The following is a 22,020-nucleotide window of genomic DNA, read 5'->3' on the forward strand; positions in this document are numbered from 1 at the left end:
TCTCTGCTTCTTTTTTGCATAAATTGTGCGCTATATATATATATATATACAAACAACCCTCCTGTGTAGAAAGGAAGAGGCCACACGGGGTATTGCCATGGAAGTGCCTTTAATGGAACAGTATACTCGCATAATGCATTTCGGCTTATTCAAGCCTTCATCGGATGCCTCTGTTTGTTCAGGGTGCTGCCCCACCCGCGCTGATGTAATGTCCTGCACCCTCCCATTGGTGGGAGCGCAAAGAGTTCTTAGTCACCTGACTGCCCATCTGTAACAATGTTGTAGGCACTGCAACTCCCAGAAGTCACCTCACTGGGACCGATGTTGCGCTGTGATTTTGATAGTAATACGGTCATAAAGGTGTTATGCTCGGCAGGACAAAGCATCAGGTGGCCTGTTTGAAAGTGTCCTGAATGATAAAGTATCTAAAAAACGCTTCCTCTAGCAAGCTGATTTTACAGGGCTACAAGTTACTGCTGGAAGAACCAAGTTTTAAGTCCCTTGCGGAAACGAAAAAGATTGGTTTCTGTCTATATATATATATATATATATATATATATATATATATATATATATATATATATAGCTATCCAGCAGTTCGAGGTCCGAATTTGTGACCACACATCGATTCCAGGGCACAGTGCACCATAAGAAAAACAGCATTCCTGAATGTGATACGACCTACTCAAGGTATTTTAATGACAAGCGCAATCTTAAAGAATGAACACATGGACTTACTTAAAGCAACAATGACTCTCACTTCACGGACTACAAGTCTCAGGTAATGCCAGTGACGATGCACTCAGCACACGCCCACTGGGGGGCCTGTTGATTAAAAACAGCCGGAAACATAAGTGAAGTGATTTCTGTGTGTTATTCCTTGCAGCCTCTAAAGACGGGGTCTCTGACCCTGAAACACGTCAGGCAAACTAATAACAAGTTAAGCAGGAAAGGAATGCTTCTAAATGAAGGCTGGAAGGTCGGTGTACTGTCGAAGTGCTTTGGTGAATGCATAGGGCAATTTGCTTCTGATTATCTTGCACGGCGGCCCGTCCGTGACCAAAGGCACCATCGTCTGGTGGAAGGAAAGTACTATCCAGCAGTTCGAGGCCCGAATTTGTGACCACACATCGATTCCAGGGCACAGTGCACCATAAGAAAAACAGCATTCCTGAATGTGATACGACCTACTCAAGGTATTTTAATGACAAGCGCAATCTTAAAGAATGAACACATGGACTTACTTAAAGCAACAATGACTCTCACTTCACGGACTACAAGTCCCAGGTAATGCCAGTGACGATGCACTCAGCACTCGCCCACAGGGGGGCCTGTTGATTAAAAACAGCCGGAAACATAAGTGAAGTGATTTCTGTGTGTTATTCCTTGCAGCCTCTGAAGACGGGCTCTCTGACCCTGAAATGCGTCAGGCAAACTAATAACAAGTTAAGCAGGAAAGGAATGCTTCTAAATGAAGGCTGGAAGGTTGGTGCACTGTCGAAGTGCTTTGGTGAATGCATAGGGCAATTTGCTTCTGATATATATATATATATATATATATATATATAACATTATAGTTTGTTGTTGAAATGAGATCAGAACTACTGTCAAAAAATCAAAATCAAAATCAAAAACACAAAAATTTCCCAGTAATAATTCAGTGAAATTACTATACCTTGTGCCCCCAACATGCACTGCTATTGACCTTGTATATTATATCACTCATGACACCATTGATGACATGTCACATGATCTAATTGATGGCATCAGTGATGACCGTCAAATAATTGTGACAGGGTGCTATAGTCTTTGTGGATACACTACTTCAATAAGTTACAACTGTGTCAAATTTTCTATCATGAATTAAGTGATAATGCACATACACTTTAACCATATGCACAGCACATAACATAACTGCCAACTCACCCACATTTGGTGGATGCTGCCTCCTTTCTACTACCATTCACTCACCCAACAAATATGTCTCCATAGACTTTAATGGGGTCACCCACATTTAAACCTTGAACACCTTCCAACGTTGGCATTTCACATAGCTTTTTTGCAACTTGCTTTGGCTTTAAGCTGCAACCCACTATGAATCATGTCTCTGCAATCCACATCAGTTGCGTTCAGCTTACCTTGTTTAACTTGGGAGTACTACTTGCACCCACAATGTGAATTGTTTTACAATGCTCAGCCACAGTTGCCTCCAGGACTTAATCAAGGTCCATGCTATGAACTCACATAATTCTATGCTGTATCTGACAACAAAGCAAACACAAGGAGATAGACGGAGCGCTGAAACTTTTCAGACACTCACCCCGTCACAGATCTGGGTTTATTCCATCATCGTTCTTTAGCTCACTTCGCCACCCCAGTTCAGACACAGACATATGCAAATAAGTCTTGACCGTGTGCCTCATGGGAACAATCCAGCCCGAAATGCCAAGCCATGACTTCCATGGACCAGAAACAAGCATCCTGGGACCGGTTTCGGGCTAACAGCCCTCATCAGCCAGGCTAGCTTGAATCCAGTGGCAAAGTGAGCAAGGGACCCACGTCTGGACATACCCTGCCAACTTAGGGCGAACAAAGCAAACACAAGGAGATGATGGACAGAGCGCTGAAAACAGCCCTTTGCTAACAACATTCTTTTTTTAAATGATCTAAGAATGATCAAATCACTGATGTTAGTGATGAGATTCTTTAGTGCTGCCATCAAGGATGTCATTTAACATATGTATGTAAGGTAATAGGAAAAGCATGATAGGGTGCAAGTTATAGTTAGTTCACTAAACTCTATCTGGCAAGTCTCAGTGGTTTTTCAGTTCTCATCTTATTTTAACACCGAACTATAATGCCATTTAAACCTTTGTTGTTTCCAGTGATTTTCAGTTTTTTTAACATAAGTTAACATCTTATTACCAAACCTAACTATGATGTCACTTTAACCGTACGTTTTTATCATTTAACCTTTGTAGAACATATGCCAATAACAGTTATTTGACTAGTGGCAAACCACACCCCATCACACACAGCCCGGGGTGTTGGTTGATGGACCTGGCCAGAGTGCCAATACTACCACCGGACTGTGCCTGGCCTTTGAAGAAAAATCTCCTGCAACCAATCAGCAATGACTATTTTGTTTATTTTAATTTTTGGGTACAGTGGAACTATTGGGGAATTCAAGCGGCACCAACCGTCGAGAGGACTAACTCTTTTTAAGGGTTGATTGTTTGATTTTTACATGCTCTAAGCCCCTATTTAAATTCTAATTTCTCGAAACCGCTGCATGGATTACATCAAATTACAAAAAGCCCACGTTCTGATTAAAGTTCCAACGCTGTGCCAAATTTGGTGCTTTTCAGTTCACACTCCCCCCCCCCCCCCTCTCTTTTTTTCTTGGGCACGTTTGATGGATCAGTGCAAAACTTTCCATGAAGGAGCCAAAGATATATTTTTCAAACTACACGTTTTGGGTAGTAACAAATCCTTTCAGGCCCCAGCTAAAGGTTGTCTCATCTTCATGAGCAAAAACCCAAAAACGAGGATTGTACAAACACACTGATGAGAAGTGAACTGGCTATTACTAAGTTTATACTCTATGTAGTCTGTTAAGAACAATACTTGGTAGCTAATAGACATATTCGAAGGGAGTAGATCACTCCATCCAAGACCCTGCAAAAATAGGCGATATGATCGCACTCATGTTACAGCTTATGAGTGATTTTGCGACAGGATTCTAGCCATGGGCCAGCACAAGCAGTTGGTTTGAGTTACTTACCCACTCCCCACAGTAGCATTGCCTGAACATAAGAATCAGACCCTGTTGTAATTTCATTAGACATATGTATAAGTTCTGCTTCTGCGATAGAAAGTGTAACTTTTAGGCACAGTCTGACATCAGCCAGGGCATTGGGAAGAAAACCACTGCTACTCTTGGTCTAAATTTACTGGAAGTCTGTCCCTGCTTCTGCCATGTCATGCATACATTACTTGTTGCTCCCAGAGAAAGGTCTATGGCTGGCAACTAAGGACAAGAGAGCCATACTTCAATTTACTGAACAATTCTTAAAATATCTATGTAATACTGCTACATAAAATACACAGTGTGCGATTTTACTGAACCAATGGTATATTTTTGAAATTTGCTATTTTATAATGCAGATTTTGCATCAGTAACTATTTCAGATCTTAGAATGGCAGAACTATAAAAATGTAATTGCCTTCCCATGCTTTTAGGCCTTCCCCGCTATTTATGTCCTGCTTATGAAACAGTTGTAATACTAAGTAAGAACCAGAACCAAAAGAAACTAAAACAATCATTTACCATCTACAGGATCCTGGAAAACGTTGTCATCTGCAAAGCTTCTGGTCCCTGTGATGTTTCCATAATCAAATATGGGCCCTTCCAGCAGCGTCACAATATCCATTCGATTTATTTTTGTCAATACATTCGTTAAAGTATCCGCTGAAAAAGACAGTGAATCAAAATCAGTCACAAGCAATGTCTGGGTGGAAAACAACTTCAGAACTCCACCAACTGCGCATAACTTGACAAGCTTTGTTGAAGATTTATCATTCCATTCATTATTACCTTACTAAGGCGGAGGGTATAGCTTTGCAAAGGAGATGAAGAGGACAGGTATTGAACACAACATATTCAGCGTTTGCACGGGGTGCATTGATATGGATCAGAGCTGGAGTTCCTTTCCAGGTGACGAAGCAGACAATAGACCCAGAAGGCAGGTTTGTGGCAATAGAAGGTAGGCTCTTGGGTAGGGATATAGTGCTCTGTAGTATTTATGCACCAAACATTGACCAACCGCTCTTCTTGGAACGTCTATCTGGCACACTAGCACATTACTTTACAGGCTGTGTGGTACTGGGAGGGGATTTCAATACTATAGCGGATGTAACTCTGGATAGATCGCACCCCCCGCTGGCGGACTGCCCCATACACAGATTAACTAAATGCAGGCTGGATTGGCAGGACAGATGGAGCTTTGTGGACGTGTGGCGCACGCACCACCTACTCGACCGGGACTATTCATATTTCTCGGCAATGAATGATCTGCATGTCCGACTAGATGCAATATTATGCTCACCTTCAATGGTGCCCTCCGTAGCGCATACTGAATATCTCACCAGGACACTGTCAGGTCACAACCCATTGCTGTTTACTATGCATTGGATGACGGCGGTGTCTGCCATCCCCACCTGGCGCCTACGACCTGAAACACTAGAAGACCTGATTTTTCAGAGAGAAGTGAGCGAAGGGATAACACATTACTTTACCGAGAATGCTGGCACGGCCTCCACAAGGGCGATGGAATGGGACGCCTTCATGGTAGTAATCCGGGGGCTCTGTATAGGTAAACATGTAGGGGTGCGAAAGGTACTAATACAAGATGTGAATCGGGCAGAGAGTAGACTGAGGAAGGTGGAGCTAGCAAGGCCTGGGCACCCAGAGGCACCCAGAGGCGCACGAGGAAGTAATGGCAGCGAAAGAAGAGGTGGCAATGGAGATGGAGAAATCTCTCCATCTCCACTGCCACCTCTTCTTTCGCGTTGCTTTGACTATAAAACTTATATCACGAAATCACACTCGGAAGGAGACAAGGCGGGAACACTGCTGGCTTGGCTGGTCAATCCGACAAAAGGGGGCTCACCTATATTGGCACTGGAGGACGTGAGGGGAGGTGGTTTCCCCCAGAGTGAGATTTTACACCAATTTTTTCAGTATTATGAGGCACTATATGAAAGTTCGTTGGTGGCGGGGGTCCTCCAGATCGACTCCTTTCTGGACGAGATAATACTCCCAGAATTAGAGGAGGAGCAAGCGAAATGTTTAGGCCAGGACATAAAATTGGAGGAAATTAGGAGTGCTATCAAGCAAATGGACCGAAATAAAACACATGGGGTTGACGGTTTACCGATTGAGTTCTACTGGAAATATGTGGATTTACTGGCCCCAAGGCTATTGGAGGTCTACAAAGAGGCGAAAGAATTAGGTCAACTCCCTAACTCCATGCGGGAAGCACTTGTGATTCCGCTTTTGAAAACTGGCAGAGTAGGGACAGACTCGGCCTCCTATCGCCGGTTATCAATGCTAACTACCGGCTACAAAATTTTGAGCAGGATTTTGGCGCATATGACCACGTTGATCCATGAGGATCAAGCTGGGCTTATCCCGACTAGGAACACGTCCTTTAATGTTCGAAGATTAATACGGATATTGGAAGAGGGACAGCCGGGAGCATGACAACCTGTGGTGCTGTCAGTGGACATGAGAAAGCCTTTGACAGCTTAGAGTGGCTATACCTGTATAAGACATTAGGACGCTTTGGAGTGGGAACTGACTTTGTGGCTTGGACAAAAGTGCTCTACACGTCCGCAGTGGCTAGGGTGCGGGTTGGGTCACTGATATTGTCTCAATACCCAGTGGCCCGAGGGACGAGACAGGGGTGTTCGCTCTCCTCTTAACTGTTTACCCTAGCCATAGAACCGCTGGCGGCGAGGGCCAGATTGGAAGAGAAATATGACGGCCTGTGGTACAGGGGAGATTGGCAGTATATTTTGCTATATGCCGACGACCTGTTGATGTTTCTGGAGGATGCAGGGAGGGCACTGGAGGGAGCAGCGAACTTGCTCTCGGAATTTGGAGATATATCAGGCCTGCGGGTGAATTGGTCGAAAACATGTCTGTTTCCGACGAGACCTGGAGAACCTCCGCCCAATATGCTTAGCGAAGTGCGATGGGAACCGACTTGCCTGGCATACTTGGGGTGCATGTTTATCATAGTACCACTGATATGCTGGAGGGGAATGTGAGGAGATGCGTGAGGGCATTGAAGGGTAGTATGGCCTTTTGGGCTGCGCTCCCGCTGTCTGTGACAGGTCGAATAGCCCTATTAAAGATGGTAGCACTACCTAGGTTGCTATATATTTTTAGAACGCTGCCTGTATGTGTGCCGGGCTCGGTATTTATCAGGCAGGCGAAGAGTAGCGCAGTCAACGCTGACTAGACCAAAGGCGGAGGGCGGACTAGCGGTCCCTGATTTCGACCTGTATTATTTAGCGGCCCAATTACAGATATTGATGCAAGTAGTAGCAAAGGAATTTAGGGGCCCGAGCACCTAAGAGGTAGGGGGATCCCACTCCATATCCTCTCCTTCATAGTCATGCAACAAAAGCTAGACCTCAGCGATCTTTCTATGGAGGAAAAACGTTGAGACTGTGCTGGAATCGCTCCCAGCGCAGGGCGAGAGTTTTACATCCCTTTGCGCCTGAAATCCCGCTGGGGATGGCTATGGCGCTACCCCACGGAGGCAATTGGACGCCCTTACAGGTTTGGGAACGGGAAGGGATCCAAGTGATTGGAGATCTCTATGAGGACGGGGAAATGCTACCCTATTAGGCGTTACAAGAGCGGTACGATCTGCCTAGAGGAGGGTTTCTAATACATGTCGCACTGGCGGGCGCGCTGCAGGCACATCGGAGAGAAGGGCTTGTAGAACCCAAGACAAGAATGGCGTGTCAATACACAATGATGGCAGCAGGGACTTCTAAGGCAGTCACCTGCCTTTACTCCAGAATGTTGAATGAAGGGCTAGCGCCCCTGGACACCTTGAGGGCAAAATGGGAAGCAGGCAAAGAGAAACCCATACCGGAGACAGCCTGGGCACGAATAATGCGTAGGGCTTAGAAAAGCACGAGAAACGCAAGATTCCAGCTGGTGCATTTCTATAAACTTCATAGGGCATATCTGACACCAGGGAAAATGAGGACAAATTTTAAAATAGAAGAGGCAGTGTGCCCCCGTTGTGCGAGTGAAGGGGTAGAGCGCGAGCATATGCTGTGGTCATGCCCTAAATTGGGAGACTACTGGGAAGAAGTGGGAGACATTCTGAACACAGTTAGGGACCGACAGCTGACTTTTGACTTGGCCACATGCATACTGCACTGGTTTGCTCACACATCTAAATCGAATAGATTCTTACCTGACGGTGCAGTTTTGCAGCCTGAAGATCTTTCTGGATTCACTAAGCTGTGCATTATTCCGCAGTATAGTGGTTGGGTCCGGAATCGTAGTCTTTTCTTTTTTTCTTTTTTTTCTTTTGTAGCCCAGGTGGGCGTCAAAGTCCAACTTTTGGTGTCCTTCTCGTGACGTCGGCACGCTTCCGGCGGAAGCTCCCACCCTTGGGCGCCATCTTCGGATTCTTTTTTTCTCATTTTGTGCTCTGTTTCCGAATCCTTGGCAATATTCAATTAAGTGTTTTACCCGCTTAGTCCTTCAAGGTGTCTTGTTTTCAGTATTGTTCTTGTTTTACCACCTGTTTCTCCAGCCTCATCTTTCTGGAGGAGGAGGGTGGGTTCGTTAGTGAATCCAGAAAGATCTTCAAGCTGCAAAACCACACAGACAGGTAAGAAACTATTCGTTTTGCAGCGTGAATCTTTCTGGTTTCCCTATGCTGTGCATAGACTTGTAGCGGTTTGTTATGTTTGTGGCGGCTGGGTGGAAGATGAGCGTTGGTTGTTGAATATATGTTGAAGCACCTTCTGTGGTACTTGTGCTTCCTTGTTCATTTATATATCCACACAGCAGTGCTTAGGGAACGTGTGCACTGAAGCCCATGTTGCTGCCAGGCATATTTCTTGAATGGGTGTGTTAGCCAGGAAGGATATGGTTGCTCCCTTTTTCCTAGTAGAGTGGGCCCGTGACCCCTCCGCTAGTTCTTGGTCTGCTGGTTTGTGGCAGAATTGTATTGTCCGTGCGATCCATCGTGCTATGGTTCCCTTTGTTACTGGTTTACCCAGAAAACTGCTTGCGAAGGACACAAAGAACTGTTTTGTCTTCCTTGGTTCTTTCTATGTAGTGCATTACTGCCCTTCTAACGTCCAGAGTGTGCAGCGCCCTCTCTGCGCTTGTGGTCGGTTTCTGAAAGAAACTTGGTATTTGTATATGTGGAACCTCAACACCACCTTTGGCATAAAGTGAGGGTCCGTTCTCATCACCACCCTATCATTGTGTATCTGGATGTAGGGTTCTTGTAGTGTTAGCGCCTGTAGTTCACTCACCCTGCGCAGTGAGGTGATTGCCACCAAGAAAGCTGTCTTCATTGTTAGCATTTGTAGAGAGGCCTTATGGATGGGTTCAAAAGGCGCTTTCATGAGTTCTGTTAATACTAAATTAAGGTTCCATGCCTGTGGCGGCATCCTCTTTGGAGGTGCGATTCTTTTCGGCCCTTCCAGGAATCTCTTTACTATCTCCGATGTAAAGAAACTCTTCCCTGTTTCACCTCTTGTGTAGGTCACTATTGTTGCCAGGTGCACTCTCAGCGAGGATGAGCTTAGTCCTTCCTTCAGCAGGTGCCTGAGATACCTTAGCACCGTTGATTCTCTTGTCATCTTTTTGTGTAGCTTCTTCTTGCTGCACCATTGTGTGAACCTCTTCCACTTCGCCACATAGCACCTTTGTGTGCTAGGTCTTCTTGCCTCTCGTAGTACACGCAGGGTTCTCAAAGGTAAATTCAGGTGCGCGAACTCTAAGTCTTCAGGGGCCATGCCGCCAGGCTAAGGCTCTCCGACTCTGGGTGTAATATTTCTCAGTTTTGCATGGAGAGAAGGTCCTTTCTTTTCCCGAATTTGTGGGGGGCACCTTGTGCCATTTCCATTATCTGTGAGTACCATGTCTGCCTGGCCCACTGTGGTGCCACCAGGATCAGAGTCATGCTGCTGTCTCTGCACTTGTTGAGTACTCTGTGTATCAGTGGTATCGGGGGAAAAGCGTAGGCAAATGTTTTCGGCCAACTTATCCATAGGGCATTCCCCAGGGATCCTTCCCCTGGATGCCTGGACGCGTAGCTTTGGCATTTTGCATTCAGGTGTGTTGCAAATAGGTCTATTGACGGCGTTCCCCACCTTTTGAATAGCTTTTGTGTTTCCTGCGTATTGAGCTCCCACTCGTGGGATGCCGATGTCTGTCTGCTGAGCCAGTCTGCTTCCACATTTTCCTTCCCTGGTAGGTGTATGGCTAACAGGTCTATTTTCAGTGGGATGGCCCATCTCCATATCTCCTGTGCTAGGTTTGATAGCGGAGCTGATTGTGTTCTCCCTGTTTGTTGATGTAGAACATCGTCGTTGTGTTGTCTGTTTGGATCAGCACTCTTTGGTTGTACAATTTCGTCTGGAAGGCTTTCAGGGCGAGGAACACGGTCTTTAGTTCCAGGTAGTTGATATGTTTGACCGCATCCGCTGGAGCCCACAGACCCCTCACCCTGAGCTTGCTCATGTGTGCTCCCCATCCCTTCTGGGATGCGTCTGTTGTGAATTCACCGTTGGGGTCGGTGGTGTTAGAGGCTTCCCTTCTGTCATATTCTTCTTGCTCCACCACATCATCTCCTCCTGCACTGCGTGCATTACAACCACTAGATCTTCCCAACTTCCTGTAGCTTGTGACCATTGTTCTTGCAGCTATTCTTTGAATGGTCTCATGTGGAGGCGTACTTTTGGTATCAAATGTATGCACAAGGCCATCATGCCCATGACCTTGCTCGCTGTCCTCACTGTCAGATCTCGCCCCTTCTGGTAGAGGCGCGTCTCCTTCAGTAGTGCCACTGTACTCTTGTCGCTGGGGAACACCTTGCTCCGAGTGGTGTTGATCTGTGCTCCCAGGAAGATTTTTACTTGCTCTGGTTCCATATAGGATTTTCCCCATTGGATGGAGAATCCCAGGTCCTTCAGCATATTCGTCATGCGTTTTGCGTGCTCCTTGCATGTTCTGTGTGAGCTTGCCTTTATTAGCCAGTCGTCCACGTAAGGGTATACATGGATCCCCTCCCATCTTAGGTGCACTGTCACTGCTGAGAGGAACTTGGTGAAGAACCTTGGTGCGGATTTTAGTCCGCACGCTAGGGCTGTGAACTGGTAGTGGTCTTTGTTTATTGTAAATCTTAATAGGTGTTTGTGCTGCCTGTTCATAGGAATGTGCATCTGAGGAATGACCTCCTGTAAGTACGTCATCTTGAATTTCTATGTCTTTATGAACTTGTTCAGGAACCTTAGGTCTAGGATGGGCCTCATTGTTTCGTCCACCTCTGGCACGAGGAAGTATGTGGAGTACACTCCCTTGTTCCTTTCTCGGTATGGGACTGGCTCGATGGCCTCCTTTTCCTGGAGGTCCGCCGCTTCCCTTTGAAGTAGCTCTAGCTCTTTTCTGGACTGCGCCCTCCTTTTTGGCTTTCTGTATGGCAGTGTCTTTTCCAGTTCTATGCAGTATCCGAACTCTAGGATGTTGAGTACCCATTTGTCTGTGGTTTTCTTCTTCCACTCCTGGAAGAAACTACTTAACCTGCCTCCTACTGGTGTTACATGTTCTGCGATGTGTGTTCCGTGTAACCCGGAGTCGCACTTTTTGTGCTCCACCCTGGGAGGCTTTGCCCGGGTGGGCACTGATCTCGTGACGGAGTCACTTAGAGGCGGGTTGTTGGCCCCCTCTTTTGTTTTGTCAACGTCCGTTGCCTCTCCCGCGAAAGGACTGGCCTCTCTGTTGTTGGTGCCAGTGTTGTTTCTGGTGCCCTTGCTGTGTTTGGTTGTCAACATGCTGTGACTGTTGGAATGTCTGGTGTGACGTTCCCGGTTGGTTACCCCCACCAATTCGGTCTCTGTGACGGGGTACCTCTCTTTGTTCCTCTGAATTGCGAAGCCCCAATGGACCTTGCCGTTTCGTTTTCCTTTTTCAGCTGGGTGAGCTTTTCATCCATCGGCGCCCCAAAAAGTGTCTCCCCGTTGAAAGGGGTGCTAAGAATGTTGTGCTGTACCTCTGACTTGAAGCCCAAAATCCTGAGCCAAGCCTGTCTTCTCTCAGTGACTCCCAACATTATCAGCCTGCTGGACATGTCTGCTCCATCCAAGGCAGTTTTGAAGCAGGCACTTGCCACTTTCTTTCCCTCCTCCACCAGGTGTGCAGCTCTTTGCTGGTACTCATCTGGTAGGTGCTGCAGCAGCTTTCCGATCTCATCCAGGATCTGGTACTGGTGCCTGTTCAGCAGGGCGTTTGAGTTTGCCATGCGCCAGTGCATTGCAGCGTTCCTTTCTATCTTTCTCCCAGTTAGGTCCATCCTCTTGCTTTTCTTGTCTGGAGGTGGCCCTGAAGTCGTTGGGGCATTAGCCCTCTTCCTGGCCGCAATAATGGAGTCCGCCCTAACGGATCCCCCGATGTATGGAGGGTCCTTGGCGCAGTGTTTATATTTTTTCTCCGTTCTAGGCGTGACGGACCTGCATGTCGCTGGTTCCTTGAATGCCTCCTTCCCCTGGGCCATAACACTCTCAAACATAGGGAGGTACTGGCTCCTCATCCGCGTGGGGAGCAGGGTCTCGAGGAGGAAGTCTGCTTTCAGTTTCTCCTCATCTAGCTTTACTCCAAAAGCTGTTGCCGCGTTCTTGATGACCATATTGTAGGCCCCAATGTCATCTGGCGGCGAAGGCCTCGAAGGGTACGAGTCCACGGCCTCTTCTGGGCTCTCAATGTTGAGGTCCTGCCACTCCAGGTCCTGTGTCCCAGAGGATGCTGATCCGAGGGTCGTCCGCTGATCGTCTTCCCCCTCATCATCGTAGTATGAGGCTTCTTCATCCAGATGTTCCTGGGCCTCTGGACTTTACGGCGGCTCTTCGGCCTCGAAGTCCTCCTCCTCTTCTATTTCCACGACCACCGTGCTTTGCTTCGACGGGATGTTGAATCTACATTTTTTCGTCGAACTGCTTCTTTCGTTGAAGGATGTTATCCATCTCTGCCTCAAGCCGTGTTTTCTTCCTCTCCATTTCGGCGGCCTGTTCGGCGTCAAATGGTTCGGCTGCTCTCTTCCTCGTAAATTTCGACGTCGAGATGGGCTGTGGGTCTTTCGTCGAAGCCATCTTCGGGCCCACTCTTTCGAAGTCGAACATTCATTTTCGGGGTCGTGCTTCGACGACCTTGGCTTTTCGCTGGTCTTCACCGCCTGGGAGTCCTTTTCGAAGGATCCACCGGGCAGTTTGTCCTTGGGTGCAGCTGTGGCCGTCGAGATTTTCGGCGCCAGTGCTCCCTTCGAGGACTTCGAATCTGTTTATCGAGAGTCTGCCTCAGATTGTCGAGGCTCTGTCGGAGCTTATGGGGTCGTCAACTCTCCTACCTCTTTAGAAGTCTTCTTATCGGTCTCTATGACCGTGTAGCTGTCGTCTTCTCTGGCGACGTTATCCTCCTCGTCGCTCGAGAACCTCATGTCCCAAAGGGACGGCTGTTGACTTTTGCCCTGCATGTTGTAGTTGTCCCGTCTCGGTCGCTCTCTAACCCGGAGAGTCTTCGGTGTGAAGGTGGAGTCCTTGCTCTCGTGGTCGACCAGTAGGCAGAGGTTGCAAACCTGGTGTTGATCCTTCTGCGCGTATTTGTGGTGGCAATTATGGCAGAATTTAAAAGGTGTGTTGTCCATGTTGTGCGTTCAGGGGGCCCCCTGTGCGCATCCTCCGTTGGACATCGAAGTTCTCCTTCCTCTTCGTCGTCCCGGCTCGAAGTTGTTATCCCTCGTCGTCTTTTCAGGCTTTTCCTTGCAAAGCGGCTTCTTTTCCTCCAAAACTCTGGAGCCCCTCGTGGAACGATCCAGACCCAACGGCGGAAAAAAGAATCTGAAGATGGTGCCCAAGGGTGGGAGCTTCCACAGGAAGCGTGCCAATGTCACGAGAAGGACACCCTAAGGTGGACGCGTCGACGCCCACCTGGGCTACAAAAAAAAAAAGGAAAAGACTACGATTCCGGACCCTACCACTAGACCGCGGAATAATGCATAGCATAGTGAATCCAGAAAGATTCACGCTGCAAAACCAAGATAACGAGCAAATTTGTAGACATGGGGCTATTACTAGCAAAAAGGGAAATAACGAGGCATTGGAAGGCAAAAGACGGTCCTCGGGGTGGGAGAAGGAAGGCTGAGTTTTTAAAATGGGCAGGAAGTGAGAGTGTACTTAGATATCAATAGGTGAGACGGCTTAATAATGAACGGGCACTAGATTCAGCAAACCATGGGAAACATTATTACAAGCATTACTGGAACACCGGATAGAGGAAGAGTAAGCGGAGGGTACTGGGCTGGATGAGGTCCCCTATCAACTACAGGTACATTGAGGGATATTGTCAGTTGCGGCTGCTACGCGACATGAGACGGAATGTAATGGGTGCAGTTACACACACCAGTGAGGACTGAGGAGGGAGGGGGGTTTACAGAAGGTTGGAGGCAATATAGTTGGGTATTAGGTTTGGCAGTTCAAGGGTTATAATATGACCATGTATAAATCCTCCCTATAAGATGTTACAGCATTAATACTGAATGGCTCATAGGATGCAAGGAGGGGGAAGGCTATTGAAGGGTTGATTCATGCTGATGACCTGTTATTATGTATAAGTGAATGATGAATATATAAAGCCAATAAAATACGTTTTCAAAAAATCATTGCACTCATTATTTGACAAGAGATTTCTTCAGTCTGAACACATCAGCAATCCATCAGAATCCTGAAACTTCCCTCCGGTGATCGGAGTTTTATTTATGAGACAGAGGACTTACATTTCAGTTGCTTCTAAATTGTCAATGAGAAGCAAACACATCTTTGAAAATTACTAAGGTTCTCTCGCGAGGCATTACACACACACACACACTTCTAGTTATTACCATTTCAATGAAAGTGACACTGAAAAATGTCCATAGTAAGATATGTTAACAGATGGTGTGCCCACTAAAAATCTGATTACCAATGGACTCACTACGAGTGCCTCAGAATTGGTTGTGGTAGAACCATACCCAATAAATAGATACCTACACCTTAGGATGTGGTGTTTAACATGTCCTGCATTGCCACATTATTGTGGGTTCTGCACTTTGTAATGGTGAATAGCATGTTTTGCACCATTCCATGCTACTAACCCTACAAATTGCTGTTTATGGGCTGCACAAATTTTGCAGGGAAAAATTACAGAGTGCAGTATTTGTGTACCCACTATAATCCTGATTTGACTGAAAAGTCCTGTTTTGCACTTAAAACAGGAAGTAAGGGGTTTTCAGAATGACGTCTTAAGTAGGGACACTCAGTTTTTTTGTAAAAGGCAGAGAAATAGGAAGAGAACTGGTAAAGTCCCATTCAAACACTGTCACTTTCCAGGCATTTCATAATGTGCATCCATGGACCCAAACCCTCATATCACCACTGGCCTCCACAATTCAGAGTATGTATTTTTTTAAAGGTTACACTTTTTGCTGTACCCTTTAGTGACCTAAAGCACTCAATGGTGGTGGAATGCACCATGATGCAGCCGACAAAAACTACCCTCAACAAACTAAACAAGCATTGGCATAGCCAATAGGTCTCGACTTTGGGACCTTATAAGTGTTTAGCCATGTAACAGTTGATGTTGTTGCACCAAGGATATTGTACTGCATAAATAGATCTATTGGCTATGCCAATGCTTGTTTTATTTTATTTTGTTTTTTGAAGTAGAAATGCTGCATTGGTCGCAAACCATGACTAATTGGCTGATACTATACAAAAGGAAGTGGTGCATAGATGGGACTATGACAAGCAGTACAACACCTTTTTACATCTGGCTTGAATGCACACATACCAATGTCTCCAAAACTTCTCAGAGAATAAGCACACAAACTGTATAGGGCCTCACCCTAATTTTACATACTAACCTGTTGCTTGTTCCAAACGTCACCACATGAAATGAAGGCTAAGCTGAATGTAGCTTCTCATAGAGCTACAAAGTAACCGAAAGATGACACACAAGGCTCTACAAAACTCCTCAATAATTCACAACAGCTGCCAGGGCACCAGCACAGCCCACGTAGACCCATGGCAGACTTTAATAACCCGTAGACACCAAAATATAATCACAGTCCACTTCAATAAAGAACAGCAATGCATCATGGCTCACTGCAGAGAGCAGCATCCTGTCTCATCGAACCAACGAAGAGCAGCGAAAGCTTGGCTGGGCCCTGGAGCACGTGTCACAGAGAGCCACATGAAAAGCTAGCCCTTCTGCTCAATGCACACAATACTCGGCATACACTGCAGGGACTTGGTGGCTTTTACATCTACTTCAGGCATCTCTAATGAACTGTGAAGCCATTTCATCGGGCGGGGGAGAGATGGCACCTTCCTTAGTTTGCCCCTCTGCTTTAGCTTGGCTGCCGAGAGGTGGGGACCCCTCTGTGAACCGATTAGCAGCCGCGCTCTCCGCCTTCCTCGTACAGCGGCACTCGGGTTGGCTTTTTACCAATCTGCACACACAGCTGGGGCAAAAAGCAGGGTCTTGTGGTACCGTCCCTAGTGTGTGCATGCTCTGGCACGTGCACAGTGTCCTCGCAGTCCCTCCCCCACTCACTGACCGCTGCACCTGTCAGACACGAATCAGGAATCATTGCATTGTCCAGCCCCACACGGCTCGCCCGAGGTGAGAACTGGAAAGACGGGGAGTTAATAAACAAAAACGCATATGCCTGACGCACAAGTTACTACTTGTGTAATGATATATCTGTAAGAGACATTAGTTAGTGATAGATTCCTTACCTTAGAATATCCCCAGGCGTCATACTAGATCCGGAAAGTTTTGCTTAGCAGTACCCCTGCGCGTCAGTAGGTGGCGTCCTGCGGCTCCGCGTCCGTCACTGCGTCGTATGCGCTGAGATGACTTCACTGAGACTACTTAGGCGCCACCCATGCGCGATGGCATCAGTTCTGTACACGACTTTTCGCGCCAGGAACGCAGAGCCATGCAAGATACTGACCACAGGTGCATTGAAACTAGGGCCTTGAAAGGGATGCCCTTAACTCTAGTAATCAGTTCGCAGAACGGGGAGGATGGATGGAGCAGTAAGGAATCTATCACTAACTAATGTCTCTTACAGATATATTGTTACACAAGTAGTAACTTGTGCATCTGAAAGAGACACGTTAGTGGTAGATTCCTTACCTTAGAATAGATACCCGAGCAATACCAACCCCAGAGGTGGGTCTGCGAACAAGATTACACCAGAAAGTCACGGAGAACAGAACGGCTAAAGATGCCGTCTCTCCGGTCTTGACTGTCAAGGCAGTAATGCTTGGTAAACGTGTGCAGCGAAGCCCACGTAACTGCCTGACAAATGTCCTGCAAGGGAACGCCGCGTCCCAAGGCAATATTGGCTGCAGTCGCCCTGGTAGAATGGGCATGCAGCCCCACAGGAGGCTCCTTCTTAGCCAATGAATAACATGCTTTGATGCACAGAACGACCCACCGAGAGATGGTCAGTTTCTGCACGGCCCGACCTTTTTTGGCGCCCAAGTAGCCAACAAAGAGCTGGTCATCCACCCGGAACTGTTGTGTGCAATTCAGATAGAACGAGAGCACACGTTTTGGGTCCAGACGGTGGAGCCTCTTTCCCTCTTTCGAGGAATGCGGAGGCGGAAAAAAGGTGGGCAAAGTGATGGTCTGCCCGATGTGAAATGGCGTAACAACCTTTGGCAAGATAGAAGGACGGGTACTTAAAACCACCTTGTCCAGATGAACAGAAAGGAAAGGAGGTTTAGAAGAAAGAGCAAGGAGCTCACTCAATCTTCTGGCAGAGGTGATAGCAACCAGGAAAGCCATCTTTAGAGTAAGAAGACATAAGGGACAGTTATGAAGGGGCTCAAAGGGAGCACACATCAGATATGTCAAGACAAGGTTTAAGTCCCATTTAGGCATTATGAATGGCACGGGAGGAAACGTGTGCTTAATGACTTTCAGGAAACGGTTAACAAGCGGGGACTTAAAAAGAGAAAGCTGATCAGGAAGCCGCAGAAAGGCGGAGATGGCAGAAAGATAACCCTTGATAGTGTCCAGAGCAGAGCCCGGCTGGGCCAAGGAAAGAAGGAACAGAAGAACCTCGTAAAGAGGGGCAGAAAGAGGATCCACAGCACCATGCCACAAACCTGTTCCACCTGTAGGCGTATACCGTTTTTGTGGAGGGACGCCTGGCTGCCAGAATGACATCACAGACTTTGGAAGGAAGATTGAAAGCTGTCAGCGGTCGCCGCTCAATCTCCACGCATGGAGGTGGAGGCTGGACAGGTTCGGGTGAAGGCCCGTCCCCTGAAGATCCTCCCAAAGAGGTAGTCGGATCGGGGTATTGATCGCCATATTGAGTAGTTCAGGATACCAGTACCTTCGTGCCCAATCCAGAGCCACAAGAATGACCAGGGCCTGGTCGCGCCTGATCTTCAGCACTTTGGGCAGAAGTGGTATAGGCGGAAAGGCGTACAACAGACAGCAGCTCCACTCGAGATGAAAAGCGTCGCCGAGCGAGTGCCACCTTGGAAATTCCAACGCGCAGAACTGATGACATTGCGCGTCCTCTTCGGTGGCGAATAGATCTAGCCAAGGCTCTCCCCACTGCAGAAAGAGACCTTGCGCCACCTCCAAGTTCAGAAGCAATTTCTGATCCATCATGCACCGCCGGCTGAGTTTGTCCGCCCTGGCATTCAGAGAACCTGCCAGTTGTTGAGCCACCGAGGTAATGCCTTGATGTTCCAGCCACGTCCAGAGGCGCAGAGCCTCCTGACATAGAGTCCACGACCCTACCCCGACCTGTTTGTTGCAGTACCACATGGCAGTGGTGTTGTTCGTGAACACCTGCACTACACTCCCCCGGACAGAGGGAAGGAATGCTTTCAGTGCATGCCAGATCGGCCAAAGCTGCCAAAGGTTGATAAGGAGCCGGGACTCCGCCGGAGACCAGAGGCCTCTGATCTCCGCCTCTCCCAAGTGGCCCCCTCATCCCAGGAGGGACGCATCAGTCACCACTGTGTGCTCCGGTTGGGGAAGGGAGAGGGATCTGCCATTGACCCAATAGCGATTCGTGAGCCACCACTGCAAGTGCGATTCAGTGCCCTCCGAGATCTGAAAGTGGTCGGACAGGTTGCCCTGATGCTGTGCCCACTGGAACTGCAGGTCTCACTGCCATCTGACATGTTGTACCAGCAGGATGCAGGAGGCCATCAGGACCAGGAGCCGGAGGGTCATCCTGATTGAAACCCGGGATAGAGGCTGAAAGATCGGAATCATAGCCTGAATATCCCAGACTCGCTGCTCGGGAGGATAGTCCTGAAACTGCTTTGAATCCAGAACCGCTCTGATGAAGGGGAGCTTCTGAGAGGTACTCAGGTGTGACTTCGGCACATTGATGGAAAACCCCAGCAAGTGCAGGAGGTCAGCCGTAGTCTGAGGATGGGTGGCGACTGCCTGGGGCGAGCCCGCCTTCAACAACCAGTTGTCAAGGTAGGAGAAGACTAACACACCTGACCTGTGGAGATGAGCTGAGACCACCGCCATCACTTTTGTGAACACCCGAGGGGCACTGGTAAGGCCGAAAGGGAGCACAGCAAACTGAAAATGCTCCTGGCCTACCGTGAACAGCAGGTAACGCCGGTGGGCCGGCAGGACGGGAATGTAAAAATATGCGTCCTGCAAGTCCAACACTACCATCCAGTCTCCAAGGTCAAGGGCAGCCAGGACCTGAGCCAGAGTCAACATCTTGAACTTCTCCTTCCGGAGGAAGCAATTGACGTCCCCAAGGTCCAAGATGGGGCGCAAGCCCCCCTTGTCCTTCTTGGGTACCAGAAAGTAGTGGGAATAACAAGCAGGTCCTACTTCCGGCCCAAGAACGCGCTCGATGGCCCCCTTGGCCAAGAGGGCTGCGACTTCCTGTTGGAGAATCGACATGCGGTGGAACTGAGGAGGCATCCGGGGGGGGGGGGGGGGGGGGGGGGGGGAAGAGACTCTAAGGGGAGGGAGAAGCCCCTCCGGACGAGCTGCAACACCCACTTGTCAGAAGTGACAGCACACCAGTGGGGAAGGTGATGGTGAATCCTGCCACCCACTGGCGTGGGGTGCGACCCGAAGCTCAGAGTAGGAAGGCTTCGAGGTAGACGTCGCGGGGGTGGCGGTCGACTAAACCTCACGCAGGCCCCCGGAGCCACCGCGGCGGCCGCCGCGCCCACGGGCCCGCTGTGGCTGATTCTGCGCAGGCTTCTGGCTAAACAAACGGCCAGGGGTGCCTCTGCCATGGCCACGAAAGGAATGAAACGTGGACGTGGACGGTCGCATGGTGGAAAGGCTCAAGGACTTGGCCATAGCTCGAGAGTCCTTAAAACGCTCCAGTGCCGCGTCGTCCTTATCACCAAACAGGCGAGTGTCGTCAAAAGGCATGTCCATGAGCCAGACCCTCCAGCTTATCGCGATTTCGCGATTCACGAAAAAAATCGCGAAATCGGCAGATTACCGCGATGGCCGCGATAATTACCATATTGGCCACGATATTTAGAAAAGTGTCTCTACCGGGAGACAGCAAAACAAACAATGCGTTTGATTGGCTGTGCGCCGCCACCCCTCCCCCCCCACTCGTGTGTGTAAGCAGCTTCCCGGGACACACACAGTCAGTTTTTGAGCTCTGCATGCCGCACCCAGTACTTCACAGGTCATTATGCCAATCTCCCCTTGCGCCAAGGGACTGGAGTTACCATGGCAGCGCACTGTCAAAGCAGAGCGCTGTATTTATAGCAGACACCGATACAGCAGGACCCCCAGAGAGACGCAGAGCCCTCAACAATACGATCCTTAGTCCAGACGAGACTCGCTGAAAAAAACTGCTGCTTGTGCTCCAGCCGGACTCGGAGACCGGTTTATGTTAAAGGGAATTGTGTGTGCGTGGGGGGAGGAGGGAGGCAAGGAAGGATAAGTGAACTTCCTGGAGATTTATAACCAGATATCTTTACTCGTTCTTAGAAAACAAAATGTAAAGAAAGCTACAGGCGAGCTGGTAAAATATTGCACTGGTAGCATGTGAGAAAAAGAAGTGTTCCACACCTCAGCAATGGAAGTATCCCGCACACATTAACCACAAGAGCCGTCTCAATTCCAAAGACACCAGGGTGCATGGCCAGACCCCAAGAAGAGGCTCAAGCACCAGCGACCAGATTGCTTTTAGGAACGGGGGCAGGTGGTTTTGAAGCAAGGATATAATAGAGTCGATCAGTTATTTTACTTGTTCATCTTCTGTCGTCCCATCAACCCTCGCTTCACACTCATAAGACCACATAAGAACTCTTGGGAGGCAGGCAATGACATCCAGAAATGAAGTGTTTGAAAGAATTCTTTCCTCATGTACTGTAGCAAACAAAATGGCATGGGTAAAGAAAAGGTGGGTGTACCTAACCCTGAGTGGGCGTGCGTTTGTAGCCTAAAGCCCAAAGATGGTGGTTCACTTTAAGGAAATACAACTTTAGTAGGCTAAAATTCCACAGCCACTATAAACGCTTGTACTCTCTTCGTCAGGGTTTGGGTCAATGTTTGTGATAAACTATCTGTCTGGGGAATGAACACCACTAGTTAGCTCTGAGAAGCAGCGCACTCCCTACATCCAGGTTAAGGTCAGCCCTGCCAAATCCTGAGGAGGGCTTAGAAATATATCTAGGAAGACCAATCATATTCAGGTTCATGTCTGATAACAAGCGGCAATAAAACGTGAATTAAGCAGAAGAAACACTTTATCTTATAAACAATATACATGGGTTAGGGGCATATTTTTCTTTTATGGCTGGAAGGGGGGGCCGCATTCTTTTTATCCTGTCCAGGCCGGGCCCCCTGGTTAAGACCTGTGAAGCGCCTCGTTGTGGGTGTCGTGAGTTGCACGGGGGGGCTCCGTCCGCAGTCTAGACTCGCAGCGGGGCTTCTAAGCCCTGGCACAGCCCTCCTAGGAACAGGACTCATTTCCGCATCATTTGTACTCTGCGCCTGCCCCTCGGATCCCAGGCAGGAGCCATGATTTCAGAGGCAGGAGAGCTTTGGGGGCAGAAACCAGACATGCAGGGGGGGTCAGGTGTGGGTGAGTGCCTGTCACTCAATCCCTGCATTGCATCCGCGCTGGGGTGGCCCTGATGGAGACAGGGATGTTCTCCCAGATTCTGGGTACACGG

At 48.3% G+C, this 22,020-nt stretch overlaps 1 protein-coding gene across 11 annotated transcripts in view; it reads right to left on the minus strand.

Annotated features, from left to right (window-relative positions):
- Nucleotides 1-22,020, minus strand: part of ANK3 (ankyrin 3) — a 2,005,091-nt gene that overhangs the window by 65,406 nt on the left and 1,917,665 nt on the right. For all 11 annotated transcript variants that reach the window (XM_086921764.1, XM_086921763.1, XM_086921757.1 and 8 more), the window contains one exon: nt 4,331-4,471. In XM_086921764.1, coding sequence (XP_086777890.1) covers nt 4,331-4,471 — 141 coding nt within the window. The remainder of the gene's footprint in view (nt 1-4,330; nt 4,472-22,020) is intronic.

Source organism: Lissotriton vulgaris, chromosome 5, assembly GCF_964263255.1.
Source record: "Lissotriton vulgaris chromosome 5, aLisVul1.2, whole genome shotgun sequence".
Lineage (NCBI taxonomy): Eukaryota > Metazoa > Chordata > Amphibia > Caudata > Salamandridae > Lissotriton > Lissotriton vulgaris.